We start from the raw sequence: 26825 nt of genomic DNA, 5'->3' as shown, positions 1-26825 counted from the left end.
ATCTTTGGTTTTTCTCAGTGTCGGTGAAAATGATCTCTGAAGCTGCTCTCAGGAATATATTTGAGCTAAAGAGCTTGGCTAGCTGTGTTTATGCTAAGCTAATTGCCTCCCGGCTTCAGGTTTATACTCGACATGACACACGAGATTGATATCGATCTTTCTTATCTCGCGCCCAGGAGAGACGCAGATGATTCCTAAAACGTGAAGCTGAGCCGAACATAAAACTAAAGCCGTTTCCTCTCCTCGTGTTTCCACAGATGCAGATACTCGACAAGTTCCCAATTGAGGGAGGGCAAAAAGACCCGAAGAAGAGGATCATCCCATTTCTCCCAGGTGATAGCCTGCTCCTGAGCTCTCGTTATCTGAACAGGCTCCCATATTAATAATGTATGACTGGCACTCGCAGGGCGTCTGTGTGTGTCTGTGTGTGTGTGTGTTACTGCTGATGAGGCATTATCTGTGACTTTCAAATCTCAGCTGTGTTTTCGTGCCTGTGCGTCTGTGTGATGTTCATTTTTGGATGTGGAGAGTGTCTGAGTCACATTATGATCGTGCATGAATGTGATCACTGGATTATGCTGTGCTCGCGTGTCTGTGTGTGAGAGATCGACAACACGCACACACACACACACCCGTCACATTCAGGTTGATGGTGACCTGCAGCGGTGGGCACGATGCTGCCTGTGTGTGTCCGCCTGTGTGTGTCCTCCATGTAGATTCTCCAGCTCTGTGTGTGCTCAGGCAGTAAAAGGCTTCTGTGTGTTCACAGCAGTTTATTTTGGTAACCGCTCTGTTTAAGCTCCGCGGCCAACACGTGGTCCCAGCATCAGCTTTATAGCCCCCCCCCAACCCTCCTCATCCTCACACTCACAAACAAAACCAATCTAGAAACCCACCAAACACAAACCTCCCACTTTGCTAGAAAGCCAGTGGCGCCACATGCAAACATAACCGACTGTCTGCGGATGCACGCTCAGCTCGGACTCTTAATGGACTCTTTCAGTCTGAAGTTGCAGGACAACGTTTAAGTTTCAGAGCTCGGCAATAAAAAAAAAAAAAATCACCAGGCGTGCAGTTTTTCTACTGTTTTGTGTATGGAAGCCAAAAAGCGCCAAAAAAGATTAGATTATTAAATAAATGTAAAAACAAGAGTGTTTGGGAGCCCACACGGTGAGTGGGTTTAAATTAGTTTATATTCAAGAGGAGGCTCACGGCCCCACAGCAGGGACTGTGGATACGTTCAACATATAAGGTCCACTTAGCTTCAAACCATTCTCCTGTCGCCACACTGAGCTCTGAGATCTTCTCTAATGATCACGCTGTTTCCCTGAGCCGATTGGTCAGTGAGCGGCTGTTTAATGTGTGCTGAGCTCCTCGTTGGCTCAGAGGCAGCTCAAGCTCAAACACCTGCACAGGACCAGAGACGGTAACATGGAGGCTTCAGGTTCTGTAGAGAGAATATGTGCAGTTAGATGGTGTTTAAGGTCAAACTTTTCAGGCTGCAGTGAAACAGTCATGTTGTTGTGGCCTCTGGCTCATTTGTCTGGGATCAACTGAAAAGGATCCTTTACAAAAGTGCGACTGAGTGAAAGTTACTGTATGATCTTTGCATTTATATTCTGGTATCACTGCATGTCTTCATGCAGCATTTAGCATTTGAAAATGTCTGCTTCTCTTTAGTGTGTGTGTGTGTGTGTGTGTGTGTGTGCGTCACAGTGTTGACTGAAGCCTCGTTGCTGTTGTTGCTGTAACATCACATTAGTGCTGCTCCAGCTCCAACGTTGCACTGTTTTTGTAACTCACGGGGAAAATGGGACTAAAGTCTGTGCTGGAGGATTCCCCTTTAAACAGTAATTCCAGGGTTCCTCACACAACAGAGTGCACGACCCCGGGCCTGCCGGGGTGGGGGGGTGACACAGCTGGAGCCCGGAGTGTGGGCCTGAGATGTCATTCATTACTGACATCTCCTGACAGGTCTGAGTATTACAGGAAGCTTTGGCTGCTCTGCAGAATCAGCTAAATGTGTATTTTTAGGGATGCTGTGCATGTCTCCAGTATTTACTCTCCTTTCCTCTGTTGGCCGTCACCTCCATCCTTATTATTTTTTGTCCCCTTTCCTCCCCTTCCAGGCAAAATCCTGTTCCGGAGGAGTCATGTGCGAGACGTGGCCATGAAGCGGCTGCGTTTCATCGATGACTACTGCAGGGTAAACGTCCCTCAGCTTCTCGTCTGTCTGTGGGGGGGCATCCCCGAGCCTGTCAGGGGTCAAGGGTCACGATCCGTGCTGTCTTTCACACGCTGTTCGGGGGGGGGGGGGGTGCATAAAACTTGCACACCTTAACCCTGGAGAACCCACTGGGTCAGAGCCGACCCCATTGGTTTTCTAGGCAACCCACGGGGTTAAATTTGACCCCGTGGGTTCTCCAGGGTTAAACTGACCTCCATTATTTTAAAGTCCATCTCGCTAACGACCTCCTCCCCTCGTTTGCTGGTTTTGTTTCCAGCAACAAAATCAACATAAAAGCGACGAGCGTTTGTAGTCCTGCAGCTCCAGAGTGACTTTCCTTATCACTTCCTGTTCCCACTCTTATTAGTTTTTTTAATCCTCCATCGTGCCCTCCCCCTCTTCCTTCCTTCCTTCCTTCCTCTTGGCTCAAAGCTGCACGAGCAGAAGGGAGATTCAGGCTCTGATGTTTGTCTCACGCATAATTATGCAGCAGTATTCCTCGCCTGTGTCAGGCAGGGTTACCCACAGCATTAGCTCAGTAATTGGGACTAGTTTAAGAAGCAGTTCCACACATGTGAAGTGAAGCTGGTCCTCAGCTCAGCACAGGCGAAGGTTCACACAAAAGCCTTTTCATTATCCAAATAACCTAAAGCGCTCCAGTGTTTACAGTTGCTACAGCGAGCTGGTGTTTTTCAGCCAGCACGCCGAACTGTTTACTTCCTGCATCCTGTTTATGAGGCAAACACAGAGGAAGAGAAATTATTCTCCAAGGATGGGCTCCCCGGAGCCTGCAGGGTGGAAACCCGGCCGGCTGCGGGTGCACGTGGCCTCTACTGTGGATAATATAGGATCGGATGAATGAAACATGAAGGCAGCTCAGACTGTGGCAATTTAAATAAAAAGCCTACGCCGTACATATGTTGTGTATATTTCACGGTCCAGCACGCCGAGCTGTACGAGAGTCACTCCTGCAGCTGGAGCCAGTCCCATCATTAAATATAGATATTTAGACTGACATGTGATCCTGTCTCTGACTGCGGGCTGCTTCTGTGTATGAACAGTGATTGATTGTGTGTTTGTGTTCTGCAGATGTGTAGCCAAGCACACACATGCAGTAGTCTGCATCATTCAGCTTATATTGAGTAAATATAAAACAGAGATCTAAATTTAAACTGATGTTATTTTTATTTATAGCACTCAGTGGGAGAAATACAAGCTGCACATAACTCTGCTATATTTCCGCTTTATAGAGATTGAAGTCCAACAATCTGCTGTATGTCTGAGAGCTGGTGCCTTAGACCTGCAGTGTCTCTACTGACCAGCAGGGGGCGCTGGCTCTGAATGCCGATGATTCTAACTCTACTCATTATTCTGATGAGTTTATTAGCTCGAGCACTGTTTTCAAGTCTTGCTGAATACAACATAATGTGCGTTTTGTAATTTATTGTCCCGTTTAGAGCTGAGAAAGGAGGAATCAGGGTTTGCTTTGAAGTCTCTCCTGTATGATTCTTCATTAATCGTTTCTATACAGGTCATGGTTTAATATAATAAACTTATTTTCAAGCTCAGGTAGAGTCTGAGGATGAAACTGTGGAGCATCTTCAGAGAGGCGCTCACTGTCACTCTCTCTGCAGGCGCTGGTGCGACTCCCTCCTCAGATTTCTCAGAGCGAAGAGGTGCTGCGCTTCTTCGAGACGAAGGCTGAGGACGTCAACCCCCCCGTGGAGTGAGTGAAGCACACTGTGGACAAACACCGCACACACAGGTTCTGTATAGGCTAATCCGCTGGCTAATTTCTGTAGCTGAATCAGCTTGACACACCCTTCCAGGTGAAAGTGGGTGTGGCTTAGATTGGCATCACTTTTAAAGGAGGGCTATGACATCAGCATTATAGAAACTTGAAGTGTCGCGCTTCCTCTCAAAGGTGAAGAGTCGAATGTAAAAGCATTTAAATCCACAGCTGCTCCATGTTTCAGGGGTTTAATCACATGACCAGCTGGTGTCATGTGTGGCGCCACTGTTAGCTGAGCGTAGCTAACATCAGCTACTGTTTGCTAGCTTTACTGTATGACAATTCCATTGTTTGTCACTAAGCTAAATGTGTTATTAAAGCAGCTGAATAACTAACTTTGTTGGCAAAGTGAAAATGTGTCGTTTAATTAGCAACATTTTGATAACCATCCGCTGCATTAGCATGTAGCTAACTGTACACACTTCATGGCAAAGGAAGCTAAAATCATTTAGATGGTCATGCTAATTAGCGTGTAGTTTGTCGTAGAAACACTCGTGTGAAACAGGAAGTTTTTACTGTTTCTTGGTCAAATAAACTACAAATCCACACAGGAAGTTGAGCGTAGCATGTTGATTAGATTGCACAGGTTTACAGCCGAGATGCCGCCACAGGAAAAGCAGCTTGTTTGCTCTGCCTCCAGCCTGGATTAGTCTATGCAGTACACACACACGCACACACACGTGCATGCAGACACTGTAAATTGCTGGCACTAATTGCATTGCATGCAAACATGATGCTAAACGACGGAGTAAATCTCGTGTGTTGATTGATAATGTTCAGCTCAGATGTTCCAGTACTCCCAGCACTCACTGGCTCAGCTCATTGCCTCTCTCTGTTCTCGCTTTCTAGTCTATTCCCAGTTCGGCTCTTTCTCACTGAGTTCGTTAAAACCTCCTAGCAGGCCAGGCGGAGAGGGAGGGAGGGCTGTTGTAGGGAGAGCAGTTGATGGATGTGAGTGTGGGAGGAGGAGAATGACTGGTTTCATAGCAGGAGATGGCCCCTTTGGGTAGTTGTTAATTAGAGAACACTCTCCTCTCCAAACCTCAAATGTCAGTATCACAGTATTCACTGGTAATGTGCTCCTGTGTGCCGCTCCTGCTCCATCCAGGCTCCTCTTCTCTGCACGCCTTGCTCACTGACCTCTTGCTTTCCTGTGTTTGCCAGTAACGGAGCGTCTCTCCTCGCTCATTTTCCTCCTCCTCCTCTAACTCTTTGTGTCTAACTCACCCTCGTAAATTCAAGTGTGCTTAATTGACGAGACGGCTCAAGGTTACAAACAACGGCGCCGACACAGTCGTTCTTCGCTCAGCTTTGGTCCCCTCGCCGTCCACACTCTGTCACACCTGCGTTCTCATCTCTCCCGTTTTTCTCATTTGACTTCTGCTCCTCCTCCTCTCTCCTGTATGCCCAGTGCATTAAGAAATCCCATTAATCTTGTTGCCAGAGTATGTGGGAGATGAAGTCATACATGTGGAGCATCAATAATGTGTGCAAGCACTGGCCTCATCACACGCAGCCTGTTATCCTCCATCTGTTACACACAGCGGTATGCAGAATTACTTTGAATACTTAATTTAGCTCGTCTGAAACTGAACGGATGCCAAAACAAGAAGCAGCGCATGAAAGTTGTTAAAGGACTTTCAAGGATGTGCGAAACACCGACTAACAAAGAGCACCAGGCAAAGTCTGTGCACACAGAATGAACGGGGGTACAAAGGTTGACCCCTGAGGAACGCCATGGTTAAGGGGAGCACAGGCGTGCTGCAAACCTTTGCTTACGTAGCGTGCATTTCAAACCTACTGCTGCCACTGAGCAGAGCTACAGTCAGACGAGCAGCAGGGGTGAACAGCTGCAGTTCCTCCAGTGGCCACTTGGAGGTCAGCTCTAAAAGTGAGTCAGTCTTCATAGACTCCATGTATAGATTTCCCCCTTCATAGCAACCATATAGATGATTATGTTTATTATTTTGACTAACTTGTCTGTATTTTGTTAAGACTTAAAGTTGTTGTAGTCCCACTGAGTGACAGGTGTAGCTGCTAGCTCTCTGCTAAGCTACACCTCAGCTAACTGGGTCCCTGAACTGGACCAGTTCACGTGTTTGTGCTGTTGGAGCCTTTTGGAGCATTTTAATAACACCATGTGACCAATAATATGGCTGCTGCGAGGTTACTATAGTGACAGACCTTTACAGAAACCTGTGCTTCAGTATTGGTGAGTGAAATTCAAGGATTTGAATTGGATGTTACAGAACACTAATTAACAGGATTTGTTATTATTATTGGAGCTAGCTAATAGCATAGCAGTCCAGCCTCCTCCAACATGGTCAGTGATGTCTTTTAAAAAAGCCACATGGCTGTTAGAGCTGAGGATAAAAGAAAGAAACACCTGCTTTGTTGCTCTGCATGGAGATTCGGTTGGACTTTAAAATGAAAATGTGATTTTTATGGCAGCTCTGTGTTTACAGGAAGCGTAGCTAGGACAAAAATCTGAAAAGCACTTTTCTTTCCTGCTTTCACAGCTGTAAATTAAAAGGAAATGCATTTCCCATCAGAGAAGAACATCGCAGCACAGTTTCCCTTTTATTTCATCACAAGATGAAGTAAAAGGGGAATTTAATTGTAACAACCAGCTGTTCATCCTTACAGAGGGCTCTCTTTCTAATCTCCCTGCCTTTTACCAATTCGGGGCGATCGTGGCTCAAGAGTTGGGAGTTCGCCTTGTAATCGGAAGGTTGCCGGTTCGAGCCCCGGCTTGGTCAGTCTCGGTCGTTGTGTCCTTGGGCAAGACACTTCACCCGTTGCCTACTGGTGGTGGTCAGAGGGCCCGGTGGCGCCAGTGTCCGGCAGCCTCGCCTCTGTCAGTGCGCCCCAAGGTGGCTGTGGCTACAATGTAGCTGCCATCACCAGTGTGTGAATGTGTGTGTGAATGGGTGGATGACTGGATATGTAAAGCGCTTTGGGGTCCTTAGGGACTAGTAAAGCGCTATGCAAATACAGGCCATTTACCATTTATTTATAAGTAACCATTTAATTTGGGTATTTCATAAGAAGAAAGCCAAATCAATACATTAATATTTAAAAACAATCAATGTGCCCAGCGTCAGGGCAACGAAACCCACATTTGAACTCATTTTCCAGTGAAAAAAGCAAAGTCTCATTTATATTCATTGATCACGCTCAGATTGAAACCAGCTATAAATCATAAGTGAATCTAAATGGAAACACACGCTCATTTAAGGTTTATGCATGAAATTTCTTGAATGTGGCTGTGGAACGACGGAGCTCGCAGGATGTGAGTAAGCGCTGCACTTCAGGTAGATTTGGATCAAATGGAGCTCCAACCTCTCCTGGCTGCTCGGTGTCCCTGCAGGCGCTCGCGCCGCCTTAATAACAGGAGGAAATACTCAGGAGGGTGAAGCGCCCGCCGTCTGCTTTAACAAATAGCTCTGCTCGGTTAGTTAGACGTCGTGATCCAGACCACTCGACTTGTGTCTCGGCTAAATTGGATGGGCTCCTTTCATTCCCTACCCATAATGCATCTGCTAAATGAAAATAAACCATGGGGGGAGGGGGTGTTTGGCAACCAGAGCGGCCATTGATTCCAAGCCATGATTGGATGTGTGTGTTTGTGTGCCACAGTGAGTGCTGTGGAAGAAGAAGAAAGGCGGCCGAGCAGCCGTGTGAACACACCCTGCTGTGCGTGTGTGTGTGTGCGTGTGCGTGTGTGTGTGTGTGTGCGTGTGTGTGCGTGTGTGTGTGTGTGTGCGTGTGTGTGTGTGTGTGTGTGTGTGTGCGCGTGTGTGTGTGTGTGTGTGTGTGTGTGTGTGTGTGTGTGTGTGTGTGTGTGCACTTTCACGAGTCAGGTTTTTAGATCAGCTTTGGACACTCTTTGTTTTCACTGCCTGCTTCACTCTGTCGTCGCCCGGAGCTTTTCCAGCCGTTTTCCAAGGAAGCATCTGCAGAATTAAACGGAAACCTCACCAGCAGGGGGCAGCGCTTTACTAGTGGATATTTCTTTGTACCTGCCCCCTGCCTGCCTGTAAATACGAATGTGTAGGGATACAGTGACTCACTGCATGACACAAAAGTACCGTCTGGTTATTTCAGATCTGTTCAACAGGAGTCACAGACTCTGGGACATAAAGTCACATTTTAAAGGTTTTCAAACTAATTTAAACACATACGTTTAAAATTGGGACTTCCGGGCACCTGTTGGCAACTTTTCTGCCAATCTGTAGTCCAGCAGGACCCAAACATCCTCAGCTGATCGAAGGCGAGGCTGCCTGGTGGAGCAAGGTGGCCTCATCCATTTTTATATGGTAGCACCTCTGCAGACTATCGAGTATTAAATAACAAGCAGCAGGAATAAACCACCAACACTCTCAACTAAAACTCTCACACTGGGGCTCTTAGGAGTCGAAGGTTCAGGTGTGATACCTGAGCAGGTCCTACAGGTGTGTACAGTAGTGGTTTCCTAGCAGCAGCTGAGACGATGTAATGAAGGGTTTGATGCTTTTTGCAGCTGAACTTGAAGAAACGTTTAAAGTCGTTGAGTTTTTTGGGACCTTCATGTCTTAAGTTAAAGATGGGCTGTTGCTTCTCGCTATGAAATGGATTCCAGCAGTACCTGAGCGGTTTGCAAAACCAGCTCATTACAGCAGAGAGTGCAGGAAAGCCCACAGTAACTATTGGCTCCTGTGGTGATGGTCAGATTTCAGACACTGCAAACCTGCGGTGAAGGTCAACGATGGCTGCTCGGAGGAATCTGAATCATCTGTTTGTTGTGTTATTGCTCAGTTCGGCTTTCCTCTGATCACTCCCACAAAAACAACAACAGGACCGAAAAGGCTTTGAGTTTGTCCAGACTTTAGTCTGCTCGTCTACTTCCTGTCACTTTCACACATTTATTTCTTTAAAGCAGAATTTTTGAGCAGTTTTATAATATTTCAGAAATTGTAGCCAAAAAATGTTAAATGTTTCAAATCACTGGACCAGCCAGCTTTGATGCTTCATTTTTCATGACCTATTTAATCCAAATATGAGAGGTCTTGAACTGTTTGTTAATAGGCCTAAAATATTGATGTGGATTAAGCGGAGGATTCTCCACTGAGCAGCATCAGCACCGCTGCTTCCCCGGCTGCTGACGAGAGCGTTAGCGTTACAGCCGAGAGTTATTTTAGCCTTTTGTCAAGAATTTGCGCGTGATAGGATAACTACTGAAAATGTTGACCTAAACAAGCGAAGCATCCATGGAACTGGAGATCTAAAGTTTATTTTCTATAAAATTCAAATATAAGTGCACTTCATGTTATATAGATGTGTCAGTGTAGCTATAAATGTCCTCGCTGTGGAGGTGAGTGCGGTGACTAATTCTGTGATGTCACAGGAAACTGTATAACGGCGCTCTCTCTTGGTTGTAGATGCTGCTCTCTGCTTTTATCCAAGCTGTGAAATACGGTTGGCGTGCAGACGTCCTCGCTGCCTGGTGCTTCTTAAAATGCTCGACACGCTGCCAGAAGGCGCCACTAATCTCTGAACACTCTGAACGCCCGCACGTGTGTTTATCTCCTTCCCCACTTTTCCTCTCACCCCGCGTAACGAGGCGGCGTTTTGATGAGTCGACATAATTTGGTACCCGAGTGCTAATTGGAAAGAAAGTGAATGACGACAGTTTCTCATCAGCTTCCAGCCGCAGAGAAAAGAACGAGGAAGGGAAGCTGACGGGTGCACGGGCCCCGCTGTGGGGAACTGTTCCCCAACACTGATGAAAGGACCTGATGTTTCGCTCATCATCAGAATACTTTTGATCAGACTGAGCTTGGAGCTGATTATTAGACTTCTGTGCTGCTGGACCTGTTTGGTAGACACTGTGTATCTGAGCGAGTTTGTCAGGTTTTCGATCACATATGGGCCGACAGGTTTGGAGCATCATGATGAAAACTGCTCAGATACTGAGTGACAGCATCCTGTGAGGGGCTTTGAAGAAGTTTGGACGATATCTCTAGACGTGGCCGAGGGTCCAGAGTGTCGGCGGTCTTGTGGATCGTGTTGGTTCGTTAGCTTGCGTCGAGGTCGTTCACTGGTCTGTTTGAAGCGACGCAGATGAGAAGGAATCTCAGCTGGGTGCAGGGTGGAGTGCCCACTCTGGGAGAGGAATCGCGTCCCGAGTGATGGAGGTGTAGTATGTTCAGGTCTTGTTCTCAAGTGACGGCAGAGATGGATGCCACGCTGGCCTGTTGCAGTAACCAGAGAGGCGGAGCTGTCAGTTTACTGGAAGGAGACCAGAGGACAGATCCAGGACATGAATCTCAGACCTGGAGGAGGTGACTGGGGAGAGCGAGGTGTGGACATCTCTGCTCCCATGTCCTGGGTGGGTAGCAGAAAGCAGATTAATGGATGGATCCGAAACCATGTTTATGTTTAAGCAGAGCTGTGTCCTCGTCCTGCAGTCTTTCTGCCATCCAGGAAGCATGCGTCTCCGTCCTCTCGTCCTCCCAGTGTCCCGTCTGCTGTGAGCAGCAGGCAGGCGATGTGCTCACTCACCCGTGATGGATAAGCTGCTTCAGTATCAGGGTCGACGGGGGTTAAAGTGTGTCAGAGTGGCGAGGAGCGGTCAGCTGAGCGTGCGTATTTATTGATCCGTGCCAGAAACGGTGACCTCGTGCACCTCACACAAAAAGACACGCAGCATCATCAGAGAGGGTTTTCTTCTCCACGGCTGAATTTCCTGCACGTTTGCAGCTACGTCAGCGCGCCTCTCGTCTGCTCTCGGCTCGGTTTCTTTCCCGCCGTCACCCTTCACGGATGCACTCGTTCACCCAGATGCAGCGTCTGACTCACGAGCACTCGCACACTTACTCGCTGGGCGCTGTCAGCCGGGGGAGGGAGCTTCCTACCGTAATAGCTTTGGGAGGGCCTGACTGCACGAGAGTGTGATGAATAGAGCGGGCCGCGGCAGCTGAAGCTACCCTGGTGATGAAATGTGTGCACTTTATCATTTCCTGGAAAATGAGGAAGGAGAGCAGGAAAGGAAAGGGGGATGTCCCTCGGGGGGAGGAGGAGAGCAGGTCAGAAAGGAGGAAGGAGGGACGTTATGGATCCGCTCGTGACGTCTTATTCTTTATTGGTCCTTCATAAAAGCTCATTGCCTTAACTGTAGTCGTTGTGCTTCTGCTATGAAAGATGGAATCCTGTGATCTGATTAGAAAAGGAGCCGCATGCCTGGCAGGGCGGCGCAGGAACCAGCGCCATCAATCAAAGCTCCAAAAAGAGCGGAGACCCCGAGCGAAGCCCGCCGTCACGCTCTCCGCGTGTGAGCGTCTAAGCAACGTCGACCCCTGCCTGCAGAGGAGCGTACTGCAGCGCGGTCACTCTGAGCTGATGTCACTCTCCTGCAATCATCAGCTGCTCCTTTTTGAAGTTTTAATGGAGCTTTAGTTGGATCGCCGCTCTTCTTTTTTGTTTGCTTTTTGATGCGTCGAAATGCCCTGAAAGAGAAAACCGCAAACATGTTTCTCTCCTGTGATGCAAAAGCCCGATATCAAAGCAAAGGCTTTGTCTTTGGAGCTTTTATGTCTCCAACACATCATTTTTACAACTACACGTTTTTCACACACAGGCAACGGCTTAACTCCTCCGAACATCAGACTGACGCCTCTGCTCTGGTTTCCAGTCTGTGTGCTAACGATGCTAAATGATGATTACTGAGGTAGAAAATCAGATTTTTCTTCATGTGACAGGAAAGTTTTTGCACTACAGCTCAGCTCAGAGTCACGAAGAACAGAAGAGTCCACCTGAGGAGCCCTGATGCTGTAGATCGTGGCGGTTTGAGCGCCGGCAGGGCTGACGTCACTTTTGGTTTAGTGTTTAAATGTGTGAGCGGCCTTTAGGACAGTAATCTCAGAGTCGTTCACTACTCCCTAAAAACTGGCCACACGGTGGCGTACTCTGCATCACAAACCCACCCGGTGGAGCCCACGCCTCCCCGGGCTTCATGTATAAACGTATCGAGCGTCTGGCCTCGTAGCCGAGCCTCTCTCTGTGTGAGATATATTTCCACCGTGTGGAATTTCTCGGCCGGCCAAAGCTTCCTGCCCTCCTCTCCGTCTGTTTTCCCCTTTTTTCTGAGACATATTTTATTTCCTCTTCTCTTACTTGGCGTTTTTCTCGCAGATCTTGCATTTTTATCGAGTCAATTTGCATGGCCACGGGCAGCGATTTGTTTTATCTGTCGGGGCTCACGGTTGGTAATCGTATAACTATCAGCTTAAATGGAGAATCTGTCCTCTGCGGACCATAACGTTGACAAATCACTCTGTTATTATGCGCATGCTGTATTTGAGCCACGGTGAAGGCATTGCCCGCCGCCCTCCTATAGGCCGTGGTGATGCTGTCATCGATCATCGTGCCCCTCGCAGCCCTCTCTGTGAATACCAATAGGCTTTGACCTTGGCTTGTGTCTGGCGGGGAAGAGATGCTGCAAGATTATCAGATTATTGCTGGATAAGGCATGAACTCGTGTGATTGGTCAGTTTTCGGGCTCCCAACAGGGGGCTGCTTAAGCGGCAGCGTTACCCCTGGTGATGGGGCTCGTTGGGAATAGTTGTGGGCGATGACATGTTGGTGTAACGCAGAAGGTCGGCTCTATCACCGACAGGAGACGGCCTCACATCCAACATGCTGGTTCACACCATGTTCATGACATTCTTCTTTTATTGAGGTCAGCGGGGTTAAAAGGTCGGTCTCTGTTCCCTCAGAGGAACGTCCGGAGTCACAGGCTGAGCTCATCTCCAGATTAAAATGATTCTGCAGTCCAGCCTGAATCACAAAGAGCTGTTGGTACAGGTTTCCATTTAAACTTCATTCAATAACTGAATTCTGTGAAGCCCTGGGTGGACACACAAACCCACAGTGGTCACTGAAATATGGGAAAGTGAGCAAAAAGTAAAAATGTGCTGCTGGTGAACTTCAGGCGTTGCTTATGAATCGTGATTCATCAGAATCATAAAATAAATAATGAAAGCAGCCTGAGCAGAAATGATGGCGCACAGAAAATGTTAAACACAAGTCGATGATAAAGTGGGCGTGTCCTTAGCATCACAGGTGTGTGCCGTCTCAGGAGATGGACACAGAAATGTTAAAGGTGAAGGCGACGAGGCCGTGTCCGAGCAGCTCGATGTTCCTGTGACGACCCCTGACCTCTGACCCTCATGATCCAGGTCATGATTTCTGAGCTTGCTGCTGAGGCTGAGCGCTGAATCGCTCTGCAGAGCGTGTTGAGGGGTTTTTAAGATCCAACATGTGAACCTCAGGCTGAAACACTGACCTCGAGTCTCATATTTCATTCACTCGTTCATTTTTCTTCCATGTGCAGTCCTCACCTGTCTGCTGCTTTTACCATATTATTACATGGTAACGTTACAGGACAAAATCAAACATGAGATGGTGTCAACTTGGAAAAAATGATGGAAAATTCATCGACGGATAATAAAGGAAACACTTTTGAGTAAATGATTTTGCTGTTTTCCCGATAAGTCACTGAGACGCGTGCGGTGGAGAGGATCAGGAGGAACCAAACTGAGTGCTTGAGCCTTCAGCTGCCTGCTCCATGCCACTACGTGCATCTCTTCTGTGCTCGCCAAGTGTGACGGCGCTCCCGCGTACAAAGCGGTTAATTGATTCCTCCAAACCCATCTGGACAGCTAATGCCCAGAGTGAGCCTCAGTCTTGTTGTGGCCCCGAGAGTAATGAGGGGGTCCTCGGGGGGCTTAGAGTAGGCGGGCTCACGGGCGGGAGGTTGGAGCTGAGGTCTGGATTTGACGAGGCTTAGCGATGACCTCGGCGGGGAGGGAAGCAGCGAGGGGCTGAGGCGATAATCTGGGGAAGTGTTTATTTACTGGTGGTGCAGGGCAGCCTAGCAGGAGGCCAATGAGAATCATTAAGTCGCATCCATTATGCTAATAGTGGTAAACACATCGATTAGCCCTCTATCTGCCAGCCCCACTCATACGCTCTAATTAGGAAATCCATCGTTTCTCATCCACTAAAAAGTTTCTTTTGTAAACTGAAGCCGCTGAAAATCAAACAGCAGCTTTAGGACAAGACTTACAAGCAGATACCAGGCACCTGTGACCTCTGACCTCACTGCGCTGGAGCTGCTCGTACGTGTAATTCCTTTCATAACACGAGGTCGCGGTGCTAAAGACGTAGTATTTGTTTAGCTCCTTTAGTCATGATGGTTTTCTTTAACGCCCTGAAACCAGCCTGTTGTTGAGAATTCGAGCGGAAAAAATCGAATATTCAGCAAATCTTTCACCCTGGACTGAACCTCTCAGTCAGCTGACCGCGTGCCACACGGCTCGCGGCGTTTTTTACACGTCTGTTTTGTTTCGACAGTCGATGCTGAGCGCTCAAAGCTCTGGAAATGATAAGAAGTTCCCTGAAGTGCTCGCGCTGTCCTGTGACTTCTGGGCAGTGTGCTGATGTTTCTGTTCTCTCTCTGCTTACCTTTCACACTGAACGCCGTCATTTATTTTGACTGTCGCGAAAACACCGCTGCTATCAAAACAACATCCATTTTTAATGATGCATGACTGATCGCCGTGAACATCTGTGCGCTCAATGATCTGTCATCACAGATAGTTTGTTACAGAATCTCTGAAAGCTCATCAACAACCTCTGTGAACTCTGTCACAGGGACCAGATGAGCATTTTCTCCCAGCACTGCTTCTACACATGACCTCTCACCTCCTGCTTCCTCCTCTTCTCACCTCCAGTAGATGTGAGTAGAGAGCTGGCTGCTCCAGGAAGTGTTTGATTTCAGCCCCGGGACTCTGGTCACTGGCTAAGCTCTGGAGCCTGTGTTTCTGTTCTCCCAGCGTCTCTTGGTGCTCTTCCCCTCGTTTGTGGCCTAACACTTTACAGATGCCTCCAGATCCATACCTCGATAAATAAAGCAAAACTAGCCAGCAGCGCTCCCGCTGGCACGTCCTGGTTTAGTGTTAAATGTTAGCTGTTCAGCCAAAAAGACTCTTTCTCTGATTCTGCTGCAGACTCTCTCTCTTCACAGTAGTTGATGTTCTGCTGCTGTAATTAACTGCTCTGTGTCAGTAGTGCTAATCAGTTTGTATTTGGAGTAATGTGCCTGTTGAGCTGTTTCATGCAGGTCTGAAAGCTCACACATGATACCAGCTCACCTTTATTTTGACGGCTGTGAACAGACATGCTGTCAGCAGTTACTCTGTTAGGATCTGATGGTTTAAGAGGCCTGTGCGAACGTCTACAGCTGGACCAGGACTCGCTCACGTCGCAGCTTCTCTCCTGATTGGAACTTGTTGTTTAGAGCGTTTCAAGGTTGTATTTGCCTTTCGAACTGTGCACAGCGTGAATAGCTTAACAGGCTCCCAGGGAGCTCGCTAAAGCAAAGTACTTTTCATTCTGCTGCTGTTTTCCTCGAGGAAAACCCCTCATTCACTGGCCCTGTCCTCACCTCCTCCATAAGTTACAACCAGCCATTTCCAGGTCTCACACTTGCAGCTATTGTGCTGCCACTCGGTGGAGATCGTTTACCGTTAGCTTGTTCAATTAACCCAGCAGGCATCCAGCATGTGTATGAAGCTTGTGGCTGATGGAAAGGTGATCCTTTTACATACTGGGCCGTTTGGATTTTGCCACACATTTCCTGTGTGAGTTTGGCCTTTCAGTACAAAGGGAGACCTGTTAACCTCACCCTGACTCCAATGTTGTGAGGCTTAAAAACATTTAACGTCCAACCCTGCATCAGACATTTACGTTCTCACGTGCACCTCTGTTGAGTAACGTCCAGAGAAGTGCATGGCTGCAGGGCCGCAGGGCATGTGTGAGAATGATGTAAGACTTGGGAATAAAAATAAAGGTTATTTTAAACCGCTGCAGATTAGGTGGCTAAAAGAAGAGCACCGTGCATATGGAAATATGAACACGGCACTTAACATTCCCTGGAAATGTAAAACATTCCCTCGCACCCCAACAGAGGATATCGGCATCTTTCAAAGCCACGACGGAAAATCCTGAGTGAAAAGGGCAAACATCTTGGCAGATATCCTGCCCGCACTGAGGCTCGGTCATTCCGAGGCATACTTTCCACTTAGACCCATCCAGACACTCTAACTGGTTGGCCACTGGCAGAAACGATATCCGCTCCCCGTGTTTTAGAGGTCGTGTGTCCCGTGTAGCCCGAGATGGATGGGATGAGATGAGGGGTCAAGTCCTTGCTCACTCTGTGTCCCACTTTGGTGACAATGAAGCATATTCTGGTTGCTAGCACGCAGCGATCTTGGTGGAGATAAAGGCTTTATTCATGTGCTGCGGGCGGTCACAAAGAGGCAGATACAGATCACAGGGGACTGGAGGAAGGGATGGAGAGAAGAGAGCGCAGTGACACGACGAATCAGGAGCTGCTTCTTCAACCAGGCGTTTGTGCCTGATGTGTCCAGCCGGGACCCGAGTGCAGCCGAGAGAAGGTGCTCATTAACCTCGTGCAGTGACGGGCATCGCCTCCACCGCCGGCCACACCGGCCCCCCTGCCCCGGGCTGCTTCTGCCCTCGTCAGTGTAATCAGCCGTGCTACATGACCAGATGAAGCCCCTCATTAATGAAGTGTCACAGGGACCGCCCACGCCACCTGTCCAAGTAAAGGACATCTCAGAGCTGCAGCTGAACCTGAGAGTCGTTCATTTGTGTGTGCATACATGTAAAGACCACACATGTGCCCACATGCACTTATGCACAACATACTGGGACCAAAATCTGCACCAGCTGAGCGCCGTATACTGGTCAATACTGGAAGATGGTCCAGTGCAGTGACGGTTATGACTTCAAGACTTCTTGAGCTGTAATCAAGGTTCAGTTGAGCTGTGTGTCTGTGAACACAACGTGTTGTAACATAAGCAAACGTCGTCTCACCTGATGAGTGAAAACGCTGCTTTGAGTCACTGGTTTGGCACCAGTGGGGTAAACACCAGCTCTTGAGCCAAGTTGGCCAAAACTTGGTGAGACTTGGTTTGTAGGTGCCGAAGAGTTTTTATGGACAGAAGAAATCTGCTGGACATTAGCTGCTTACTAAAGAGCCTCACACGAGGTGCCTAAATCAGCCGTCCCCAAGCCCCGAACCACGGCCCGGAACCAAACTGCTCACGGCCCGGAACCAAGCAACTCACGGCCCGGAACCAAGCGACTCACGGCCCGGAACCAAACCAACCATGGCCCGGAACCAAACGGCTCACGGACCAGAACCAAACGACTCACGGCCCGGAACCAAACCAACCATGGCCCGGAACCAAACGGCTCACGGACCGGAACCAAACGACTCACGGCCCGGAACCAAACCAACCATGGCCCGGAACCAAACTGCTCACGGCCCGGAACCAAGCGACTCACGGCCCGGAACCAAGCGACTCACGGCCCGGAACCAAACCAACCATGGCCCGGAACCAAGCGACTCACGGCCCGGAACCAAACCAACCATGGCCCGGAACCAAACGGCTCACGGACCGGAACCAAACTGCTCACGGCCCGGAACCAAGCGACTCACGGCCCGGAACCAAACCAACCATGGCCCGGAACCAAACGGCTCACGGACCGGAACCAAACGACTCACGGCCCGGAACCAAACCAACCATGGCCCGGAACCAAACGACTCACGGCCCGGAACCAAACGGCTCACGGACCGGAACCAAGCGACTCACGGCCCGGAACCAAACCACTCACGGCCCGGGCCATGAGTGGTTTGGTTCCGGTCCGCCAGAGCTGATGCTCAGGTGTGCAATTTATGGTTTTCAGGGTTTTTATTGTTAACTCTGTTTCCCCGGGTCTTTTCCCGTGTTGTAGTTGTGTGTCTTATTTTGAAAGAAATGTTTATGCGTTACCATAGCGATCAGAGAGCCAGAGAGGAGGATGTTACTCTCAGTGTTGTTGGTGCATTTCAGGAGGACGCTGCTAATAAAGTTACAGTTACACATTGATTTCATGTTTATATTATATTTACAGAATACCACAGTTTCTGTCTCGGTCGTATCATTTTATTTTGTTGTATTTATCCGCGACACCTTAAAGGCCGGTCCATGAAAATATTGTCTGACATTAAACCGTCGGTGGAGCAACAAAGGTTGGGGAGCGCTGGGCTGCATGATTAAACATGCAACACAAATTGATGAAACTTCTTAAAATTCCTTGAAGAGTTTCAAGGAAACTCAAAGTAAAGCACTTTGTGACTGTCTGTGAAAAGCGCTTAATAAATAAATTCTACTTACTTACCAACGCTCCAAAAACACTCAAAGCTTTGGCTCCTGTCTGCTGCAGGCACTGCTGAGTTACTTGTTTATGAAATAATGAATGCAGTGCATAAGTTTGTCTTTGTTCAGTCCTACTTTTCATTTATTTATTTCTTAAAATGCTTTTTACTTTAATAACCCTGAACGTGGTTAGACCAGGCGCAGGTATAAGTCAGCTTTGTGGTTTTCTGTCAGCTGATACTTCAGCGCAGGTTTTAGTGGGATTCGTCTCTTTGCTGCAGCACCATGCAGTAGTTCTACTGCCTGTCTTTGATTTCCAGCTGAACTGTAGCAGGGATGACGTGGCTGAATTTGAGAGTAGATGAGGGTTTTATTTGTCCTCAGCAAAAGTTGGAATTCTAACAAAAAAGAAAAAGAAGCCTGGGAGGAAGGAAGGAAGGAAAGGAGGGGTGATGGGAAGCGTGGATGGACAGGTTTTGATCAGGCCTGTGTTTCTATAAATAGCTCATTCTGCCTTCATCTGTCTGTTTTCACCCAATCACCACGCTGCCTCAGTCCAAAAGTCGCTATTGATTAAGGACAGAAGCAGACGCGCTCTGCTCGGCGAACCTCGCATACAAATCTGTGACTGCCGATTTATAGCTGAGGCTTGTCGCATAATCCCATTAGAGTCCTTTAAGCAAGGCATCTTCAACTGATCCTCCTGCTTTGAAAAGTGGGGAGAGGTCTCCTCCTTCTCTGACAGGGAGGACGAGGAGGAGGATGAGGAGGAGGAGGATGGTGGTGCCGCTTTGGAGTCACATGACTGATTTGTGTCTGTTGCGGGGAGTGCAGGCAGCTGGCCAAAGTCGTCCCTCCCTCTCTCTCCATCCTTCGCTCTGTCTCGCGCTCTCTCGCCCTCGAACACACGCGTTCGTTAGCGCGCTACAGCAGATTGCATGCGTGCGTCCGTGCATGAGTGCTGCCGCCAGCTTCTGCAGATACACATGTGGTGACCGTGTGCCGTGCTGTGGCCCGAGCTGCCCGATCACTAACCATGTCCCTCTTGTGTTGCTTCTCTCTCAGGGACTATGGCTCCAAGCGCAAGTCGGGTAAGTCCAACGTTTTTCTTCATAGCTCTTCCTAAAGTTGACTTTAACCTTCCTTCTCTTTCCACTTGTTGCTCCTTGAGATCCACATCCAGGGGGGTGGGGGGGGTTGTGTCACGTACGAGTCTTAAACAGGACTGCGGATTGTCTGCCGCTCATGTGATGTCAGTGTGTGGTTTGTAAACTAGCCCCGCTCTGTGCTTTGGGCTGGGTTCAAACAGCTGTCAGGCTGTTTCCTTCTGGCTGCAGATTTGCCTCACAGCCCAGGGTGGGGTTCAGAAATATCTAGTAGCTTTTTGGCACGTCAGAATAAAGTCGTTAGAGATCTGATGCGATCAGAACGACTGGATTGTTTCCCCGAGTCTTCAGTCGAAGTGGCAGGCAAAGCATTCTGGGTGACACACGTCTAGTTTCCTTAATAATTCAACATGAAGATGAAGGGATGTGTCTTTGTCAGCACAGGTGCGTCTGAAGGTACGGAGATCAACCTGATCATTGGCTGTCACACATGGTTGTAACAGAATAAGGTTAATAGCATTCAGTAATAAATGTCATGGCTGGGCTAATAAGCAGAAAACAACCATCTGACTGTAAAACCGTGACTGTGAACGAGCTTTAGCCTCATTAAGAAGGTATTAGCTACAGAATAGCTGCTTAACAAAAGACTGGTACATGTGAGTCCCTCATCTATGGGAACCCTGCATGTTTAAGGCTGTAGAAATGCCTCCTTATGAATTATTGAAGGGAAAATGCAGGAAGTAGGCTGTGGATATCGGAGACTATGGTTCTCTTGGCCTACTTGATGTCTTGATTTCCAAGCAGCTTGAAGGTTGTGATAGGTGATTTCCTCTGAGAAGAACACTCTGGCAAATGATCGTGAGTTTATTTTTGGCCTGAAAGCACAGAGCTGCGAGAGACGGGTTATTATTCAGTTACGTCCACGTACCTCGCAGTGATTTGATTTCTCGGAGGCTGATTGCTTCTGCGGAAAAGCAGCTTGTGATTTTTCACTGCAGGCTCTGAGGCAGGCGGCTCCTGTAACATCCGCGTCTGCCGACGTAGTCTTTGGGATGCTGCCCGGTTGGACGGCAGCCCACTGACCCACTCGTCTCTGCTGCAGCACGACCTCAAGTATCATGAAGTCAGTCAGTGTTGCAACAGGGTGTCTGAACTTCTACTTTAAATTTCAGAGAGATTACAAAACGTCTGAAACATTTCAGTAAGTGCAAAGTAAAGGAACAGTATCTGTTAACGAAGGAAAGGCAACACACTTCTTCTGTGGTTTGGTTCTGGCAGAGACCTGGAAATGGCAGAACCAGTTCGAGTCCTTATATACCAAACATGTCAGAGTTTACACGCAGAGGTGGTGAGTTACGCAAAGCTGATTAAACCGTTTAGCTGTCGAGCGTTCAAACCGTTCACTATCTGCTGTACGCACAGAGAAACCCCCACAATCCATCCTGGTTGCTCCTGTTCATTTACCAACATTTACAGTCACAGCTGTTAGTCTCACTGTTCATTCTTCTTCATACTGCAAGTCATCATCGTCTTCTCCGTACTTCCTTGTTGAAGTTTGAAGGGACGGTCCAGTTTGGTTTAAACGTGACCATTAAAGCTCATCACAGCTAACATCCAGCATGACCTTTAACCTTTCACATCCACACTGCAGAACAGCGTCTTTGTGACTCACATGTCCTTTGAAATAATTTCACATTATTGATTTAATAATGAATTATGGTCAGCTAACTGTTTTAGCGTCCATCAACAGCTCTGTGCCAAAACGTAGGCTGCGTCCTCCTGAGGCCGATTACGACGCGACGAAGATTTGAAGGATGGGTCGGGTGTGTCCTTCGTGGCCCACCATATCCCAGAATTCATAGCGTGGCCCAGCCAACTCCAGTTTCCAACAATGGCAGCTACTCAGTTTAAATATTACTCTTATTAATCTTTCTGGGTCACAAAATAAACTTTTAAGATATTTTCAGGCGAGACTGTAGCTGTGCAAACTTCTGTTTGTCAAGACATCACATACTTGCAAGATTGGTCCAATGTTTTCGGAGACGCCTGTTACCCACCCGCTCGATAGCTGACCGGGAGGTCAAGGGTCACTCGAGCCGACGATAACAGCCCCCCCCCCCGCCCCGCGCTCTTTCCCTACTCAGGTTTAGCGTAACATATGAGTCACTTAGATAATTTAAAAATGTTATTGTTTGGCTTTTTTCAGTGTTTCATTTGTTCCTGAGTAGAGGGACAAGAAGGCTAGACCGTCCAGTTTCACGGCCCACGTAGACTGCGGAGGCCGGGGCCACAGGAGGATGCGGCCTAGGAATTGGGACACTGCTAATGTTAGCTTACTGTTAGCATTGTACTCCCGACTGCTGGCTAACAGTTTAACAGCTAGCTATACCTTCAGCTTAACACATTTTGTTGATTATTAGCTAACAATATATTCATGCCTATAGTATTAGTCGATACCTTTGGCTAATTTAACACTTTACTTTTTGAACGGTTGCTTATTTTATTATTATTATTATTAATCAAGTCATTAATCAAACTCCGGCTCAGACGTGTTCAGCTCAGTTTTTTCTTCCCTGGTTTTTCATGTCTGACTCCTGCAGGGCTGTTCGGCTCACTAAATGTCATATTGAACAAATCTCTGACCTGACAGTTCTCCACCAACACCAGGCGTCTGCAGTAACTCCTGTTTTCTGTCGTCTGCACTAATTAGCCTGATTAGGAGACCCTGGCTGTCGCTGTGCTGCGCAGACGACACGGACGATCTGCTGATGCTTTCAGTTTTCCTCTTCCAACAACACAGGACATAAAAATGAAGAACTAGTCCTTCATTTATTCCACAAACGAGACATAAAGCACAGCTTTGTGTTGGCAAAAGTAAAAATTGGTTTCTTATCATTGGTTAATCGTTTATAAGATGAAAGAACATAATGGAAAGAGAACAGCTGATCACTGGTGACAGCTGCAGATGCTCATCTGTGATGGAGGGTTTGTGCGTCGTGAGGCTTACAGGAAACCAGTCTGAGTGCTGGTTATTATTCTCTGGCCTTCACATTGTGAAATCATGGGCAGGTTTAGTCTGTTGCCACATTATTGTGTTTGGCCTTCCTTTGTTTGCTGTGCGCAGAGATGATGTTGGTTGCATCTGCCAACAGCCGTCCTGTTAATTTGAAACGAACCGTTGGTGGCGGTGCATCCGTCACTTCCCCCGAATCAAAACACTTTTCGCAAAAACACAAGATGTTTCTCACAACAGACGTAAACTGATTGTGTAACTACACAAATTCACAACAGATGAGATGGAAGTTGTGTCGCTTGTTTAGCGCACGTAATCCCCCACGATGAAGGCCAGACGCCATAGACGTGATGAACAGTCAGCGTTTGTCGCTGACGCGGTCGTTTGCAGGTCTCTCGGACGTCAGGCGGACACGTGTGAGTTAAACATCGTCAGTTTGAGGGGAGCGCGGCTCGTACTCCTCCGTGTGAGAGGAGCGGGCGGAGGAGGGAGGCGCAGCTGTGCGGCAGGAGCGTGTTTGTTTACGTGGCGCAACAGATAAGATTTCAGACGTGTGTGTGTGTGTGTGTGTGTGTGTGTGTGTTACAAGCTGTACAAAGTCATTTAGCAGTTTTACAGTCAGTGTTGAGCAGTTTGCATGTAAGCTGTCCACCTCAGGCTGCTGTTTGCACATCAGGAGCTCCTCTGTCAGCGCACACACACACACACACACACACACACACACACACACACACACACACACTTTCATGCTCCATCAGCTGCCACTTTGTAACGATAAAACTCTTGTTTTTGTTGACTCCTCCTCTAACGTCACTCTGAGCACCTGTTTGAAGCATGATGTCAGCACAGTGCTGGGTCGACTTCAGCTGAAAATGATCATTGTCTTCTCGAGCTGCATCCACGAGGCTTTGCAGTAATACGGAGCGGCGCGAGTTCGTCCCAGAGGAGCGCTCATTTAAAATTGGAGGAGGTGATGTTTGAGATGGAGGCGAGCCGGGCTGGATTGGGGAGAGGTTGGACTGAAGCGACGGCGTCCTTTGTGGGCAGATGTGATTTGAGCTCCTCGCTGAGATCGGGGGGGTTTCACTGGAGTTTGACCTTCACGCGTCTCCTCCTCGTGTTGTTTGCACACAAATGTCGTTTGTCTCTGATGTTTGCGTCGCAGTCAGACTCGGCGTCTCTCCTCGCTAAACGTGGCATCAATGCGAGTTAGGTTTTGCCCGCGGTTTGACATTGTTAGTGTCCCCGTCGGCCGCTGTGCTTTTTCACGAGCGCTGAATCGATGCTGGTTTCTGTGATTTGTTACTGGTCCCTTTTGTCTTGGTGACGGGGTGATGGTGTATCCTTCTGTGGTAGCGCAGTGTTGGCTGGCTGTGTAATGACCTTTCAGAGGTAAGGCTGGAGCTTCACTTTGACATTTTTAATGGGGATTAATGGACTTTGCTTATCTGATAAATATTTAAAAGTGCAGAGAAAATGCTCGCGTACTCCACCCAAATTAAATATTCTATTATAAGTGTCTTTGGCTCCGTCTCCCCCCGACAGGCTCAGCCTGCTCCCCACTCTGTTCAGCACCAGTTCAGCACCAGTTCAGCACCAGTGGGTCCCAGCTGTGTGCAGTTAGGTTCATGCTCTGTGTCTGACCCCAAAGCTTGGACCTCCTGATTAGATAATGACTGACTGAGACATTAATCGCTTACACATTCTTGTATTCAGTTGTGCTGTGTGGGAATGTAGCTGTAGCTTTCCTTGTGCTTTCTTCTGATGTTGAAATGCAAACGTTAGCATGCTAAACTGCAGCGGTGCGCATGCCAACCATTGTAGCTGCTAGCATTGTCACATCAATGGCTAACTGACATTAGCACTTAGCACAAGGTACCACTGTGCAGACTCTCAGAGCTAGCGTCGGTGTTGACGCCACGTGCAGCTTTCAGCAGGTGCTGCTACTCAGACGTGTTTGGTTGACTGATGGTGAAGAAGCGTGACGATCGCGGCGGTTTTGGTAGTTTGCTGGTCTGAAGCATTCAGGTCCAAGGTCAGAGAAACTCCTCACACCAGCTGTCAGTGGCACGGTGGTGGAGGGATGATGGTTTGGGCACCGAGCAGTCGCTCAGTAGATGCTGAACACTTCTGTTTACCAAAGTATGACACAGATGTGAAGCCGTCTGTCTGTCAGCTACACGACGGCGATCACAGCACAGCAGCGAAAACACTACGTCCAGATGAACTTCACCATTCATTATAAGATTATTTCCTGTTTTTACTCTTGTGGCAGATCATGTTTTCAGTCCATTTTCTTATAAATTGGTTGAAAATCTCTCTGATAGTTTCATGGACACTACAAACATCAGCAGCAAATCAGACGCTGATTTTGGGGGAATTTAAATGCATCATATTGAGATTTCAAATCAAAGCGTTCTTGCTTCCTGTGGTGCTTCAGAAAAGTCGTACAGATATGCACTCATGCTGGATGTCGTAGTCCTTACAGTCCTCAGGCAACGCGTTCATCTTGTTGATGGACTGATTTGTCAGGATGTGCTGTACTGTCAGCAAAATCAACTTTTGTACTTATCATCAACTTGTTGACAGAAAAACTGGACACAGCTGATAGGCCCCTCCAGTCCAAACACAGAGAAAAGTACCTCAGAGACGTCACTTCTGACGCTTAATTGCTGGGTAATGTAGACGTTTGGGGTCAGAAATGCAGGAAAATTACAGAGGAAACGCTGCCGGGTCGGCTGGTGTGTGGCATCATCTTCCAAGCCTGAAAAGAATTAAGTGTCCGTGTGCGTGTTTGTTTGAAGGGGGAGAGGGTTAGTGTGGAGAGCAGAGCTAATATCATTCAGATGTTGCGAGCGGCTCTGAGAGCGGCGGGTGGGGAATAATAACGGTAGACTGTCAGTGTGTAGGGTTTGACCCTGGCTGACCTGGGACCAGCCGTATCCCACCCTGTGGGGCTAACTTCAATCCACCGGAGCTCCCGAGGCTCAGGAGGACGACGAGAGGGGATTTAGCTTTTATTATCTCACGTGAGTCCACGGAGGAGAGCCGCGGCCTCACGACAGGGACGGCGCCCAGTACAGCCGCGAATCAGAGCGTCCGTTTACCTCAGTGCTGAATTTGAATGTGGACTCTGCTGTGCTTTATTTGATAAAGACCTGCTTCTGATCATCTTTGAACTGCTGTTCGCTCAGAAAACATGCGCACAAACCTTTTTTCTGTTTGGCTTCGTTTTTGTTCCAGTTTAGATATTTAACACTTCTGGCTTTAAGCTTTTCCCATCTTACAGAAGTCTGAGAACCTGCTCAGCCGCCTGCTGCCGTCAGCATTGTGTGCTGCAGAAAACAGATGATGTGGTTGGAGTATTCACTTCTCGTATGTGTGCTGGTGTCCTGAACGACTCCCTGTAGTGCGCTCCACACTCACTGTCTGCCGTTTTATTGGAGTGTAAATCTGTCAGAAATGCTCGTTTGATGCTCGTTTCCACAGCTTTGATAGAAACACTGTTTCGTCAGACTCGTTTACCCTGTTTGATATTCAGCTTATTTATACTGCAACGCTCCACATACATAAGTTTATCCTCGTGTTTATTCTTTAGTGTTCAAATGAAACATTTTCACCGATTTGGCCCCGAAACAGAAGACTGCCACCGGCCGGGTCACCAGCGATCCGCTGGGGTCGGGTTAGGGCTGCGTCTCAGCCGCACAGTCGCTGTTTCCAGAACTACGAGACGCTTCAGATGAGGTGCTGTAGATGCATTTAGGCCTCTGCCGTTGGGTTAAATAAGCTGCGTCATTTCTAGTGTTGTGGAGGCGCCTCCACGCTTTGATCCTTGCTATGACTTTGACGTGCTTCTTTGAGTTTGGTCTGGTTCGAGACGACGCTTTAAGTCATCACAGTGTAGTAGCTGTGTCATGCTCGCACCTCCCCGTCTCCTCTGATGCATTGCGTTTAATTTCCTGGTTTGGGGCTGCTGGTGTTTTCGGTGTGGAGACGGGAGCGTCTTTAGAAGTGGCTCACGCCCCTCAGACATTCCTCACACAGCGATGGAAGAAATGGAGAAAGATGAAACGGGGGTGGGATGGGTGTAGCGAGAAGTGGAGCTGGTGTGTCATTCCTGGATCCGGTGCTAAATGTGAAAGGATCTTATCTGTGCCACGTTTTATTTCGTGTTCAGTGGGTGTGAGAGCGGCGTGCTGCAACATAGTTTTGCTTCTGCATGCCGTCAAACTGAATAATCTCTCTCTGCTTCTTTCCTTCCTTCTCCTCGTCTGCAGTGTGGATGTACGGCTTTACAGACAGCCCGAGGAAAGAGGCCTCAGGTAGATATGCATGCGCTGCTGTGCTCGCGCGACATGCTAGCTGCATCCCTTTTAGGTTTTCGGTTTATTTCTTTTCACACTTCAGCTTTCTCTCA

The 26825-nt window shown here is 48.2% G+C and overlaps 1 protein-coding gene across 5 annotated transcripts in view; it reads left to right on the top strand.

Moving 5' to 3' along the window:
* The window catches only part of sh3pxd2aa (SH3 and PX domains 2Aa), a 99351-nt gene that overhangs the window by 33223 nt on the left and 39303 nt on the right, over positions 1-26825 (top strand). For 3 of the 5 annotated variants that reach the window (XM_085460507.1, XM_085460504.1, XM_085460503.1), the window contains exons 3-7: positions 258-333; positions 2130-2206; positions 3862-3953; positions 19355-19380; positions 26686-26730. In XM_085460507.1, the coding sequence (XP_085316633.1) occupies positions 258-333; positions 2130-2206; positions 3862-3953; positions 19355-19380; positions 26686-26730 (316 nt within the window). The remainder of the gene's footprint in view (positions 1-257; positions 334-2129; positions 2207-3861; positions 3954-19354; positions 19381-26685; positions 26731-26825) is intronic. The other 2 variants (XM_085460506.1, XM_085460505.1) reach the window with 1 other exon arrangement.

This window comes from Copadichromis virginalis, linkage group LG6, assembly GCF_057382275.1.
Source record: "Copadichromis virginalis isolate Kocher_CV1m ecotype Utaka linkage group LG6, C_Virginalis_male_GT1.1, whole genome shotgun sequence".
Classification (NCBI taxonomy): Eukaryota; Metazoa; Chordata; class Actinopteri; order Cichliformes; family Cichlidae; genus Copadichromis; species Copadichromis virginalis.
Note: the sequence above shows the minus strand (reverse complement) of the source record. Positions and strands in the feature narration are given on the sequence as shown.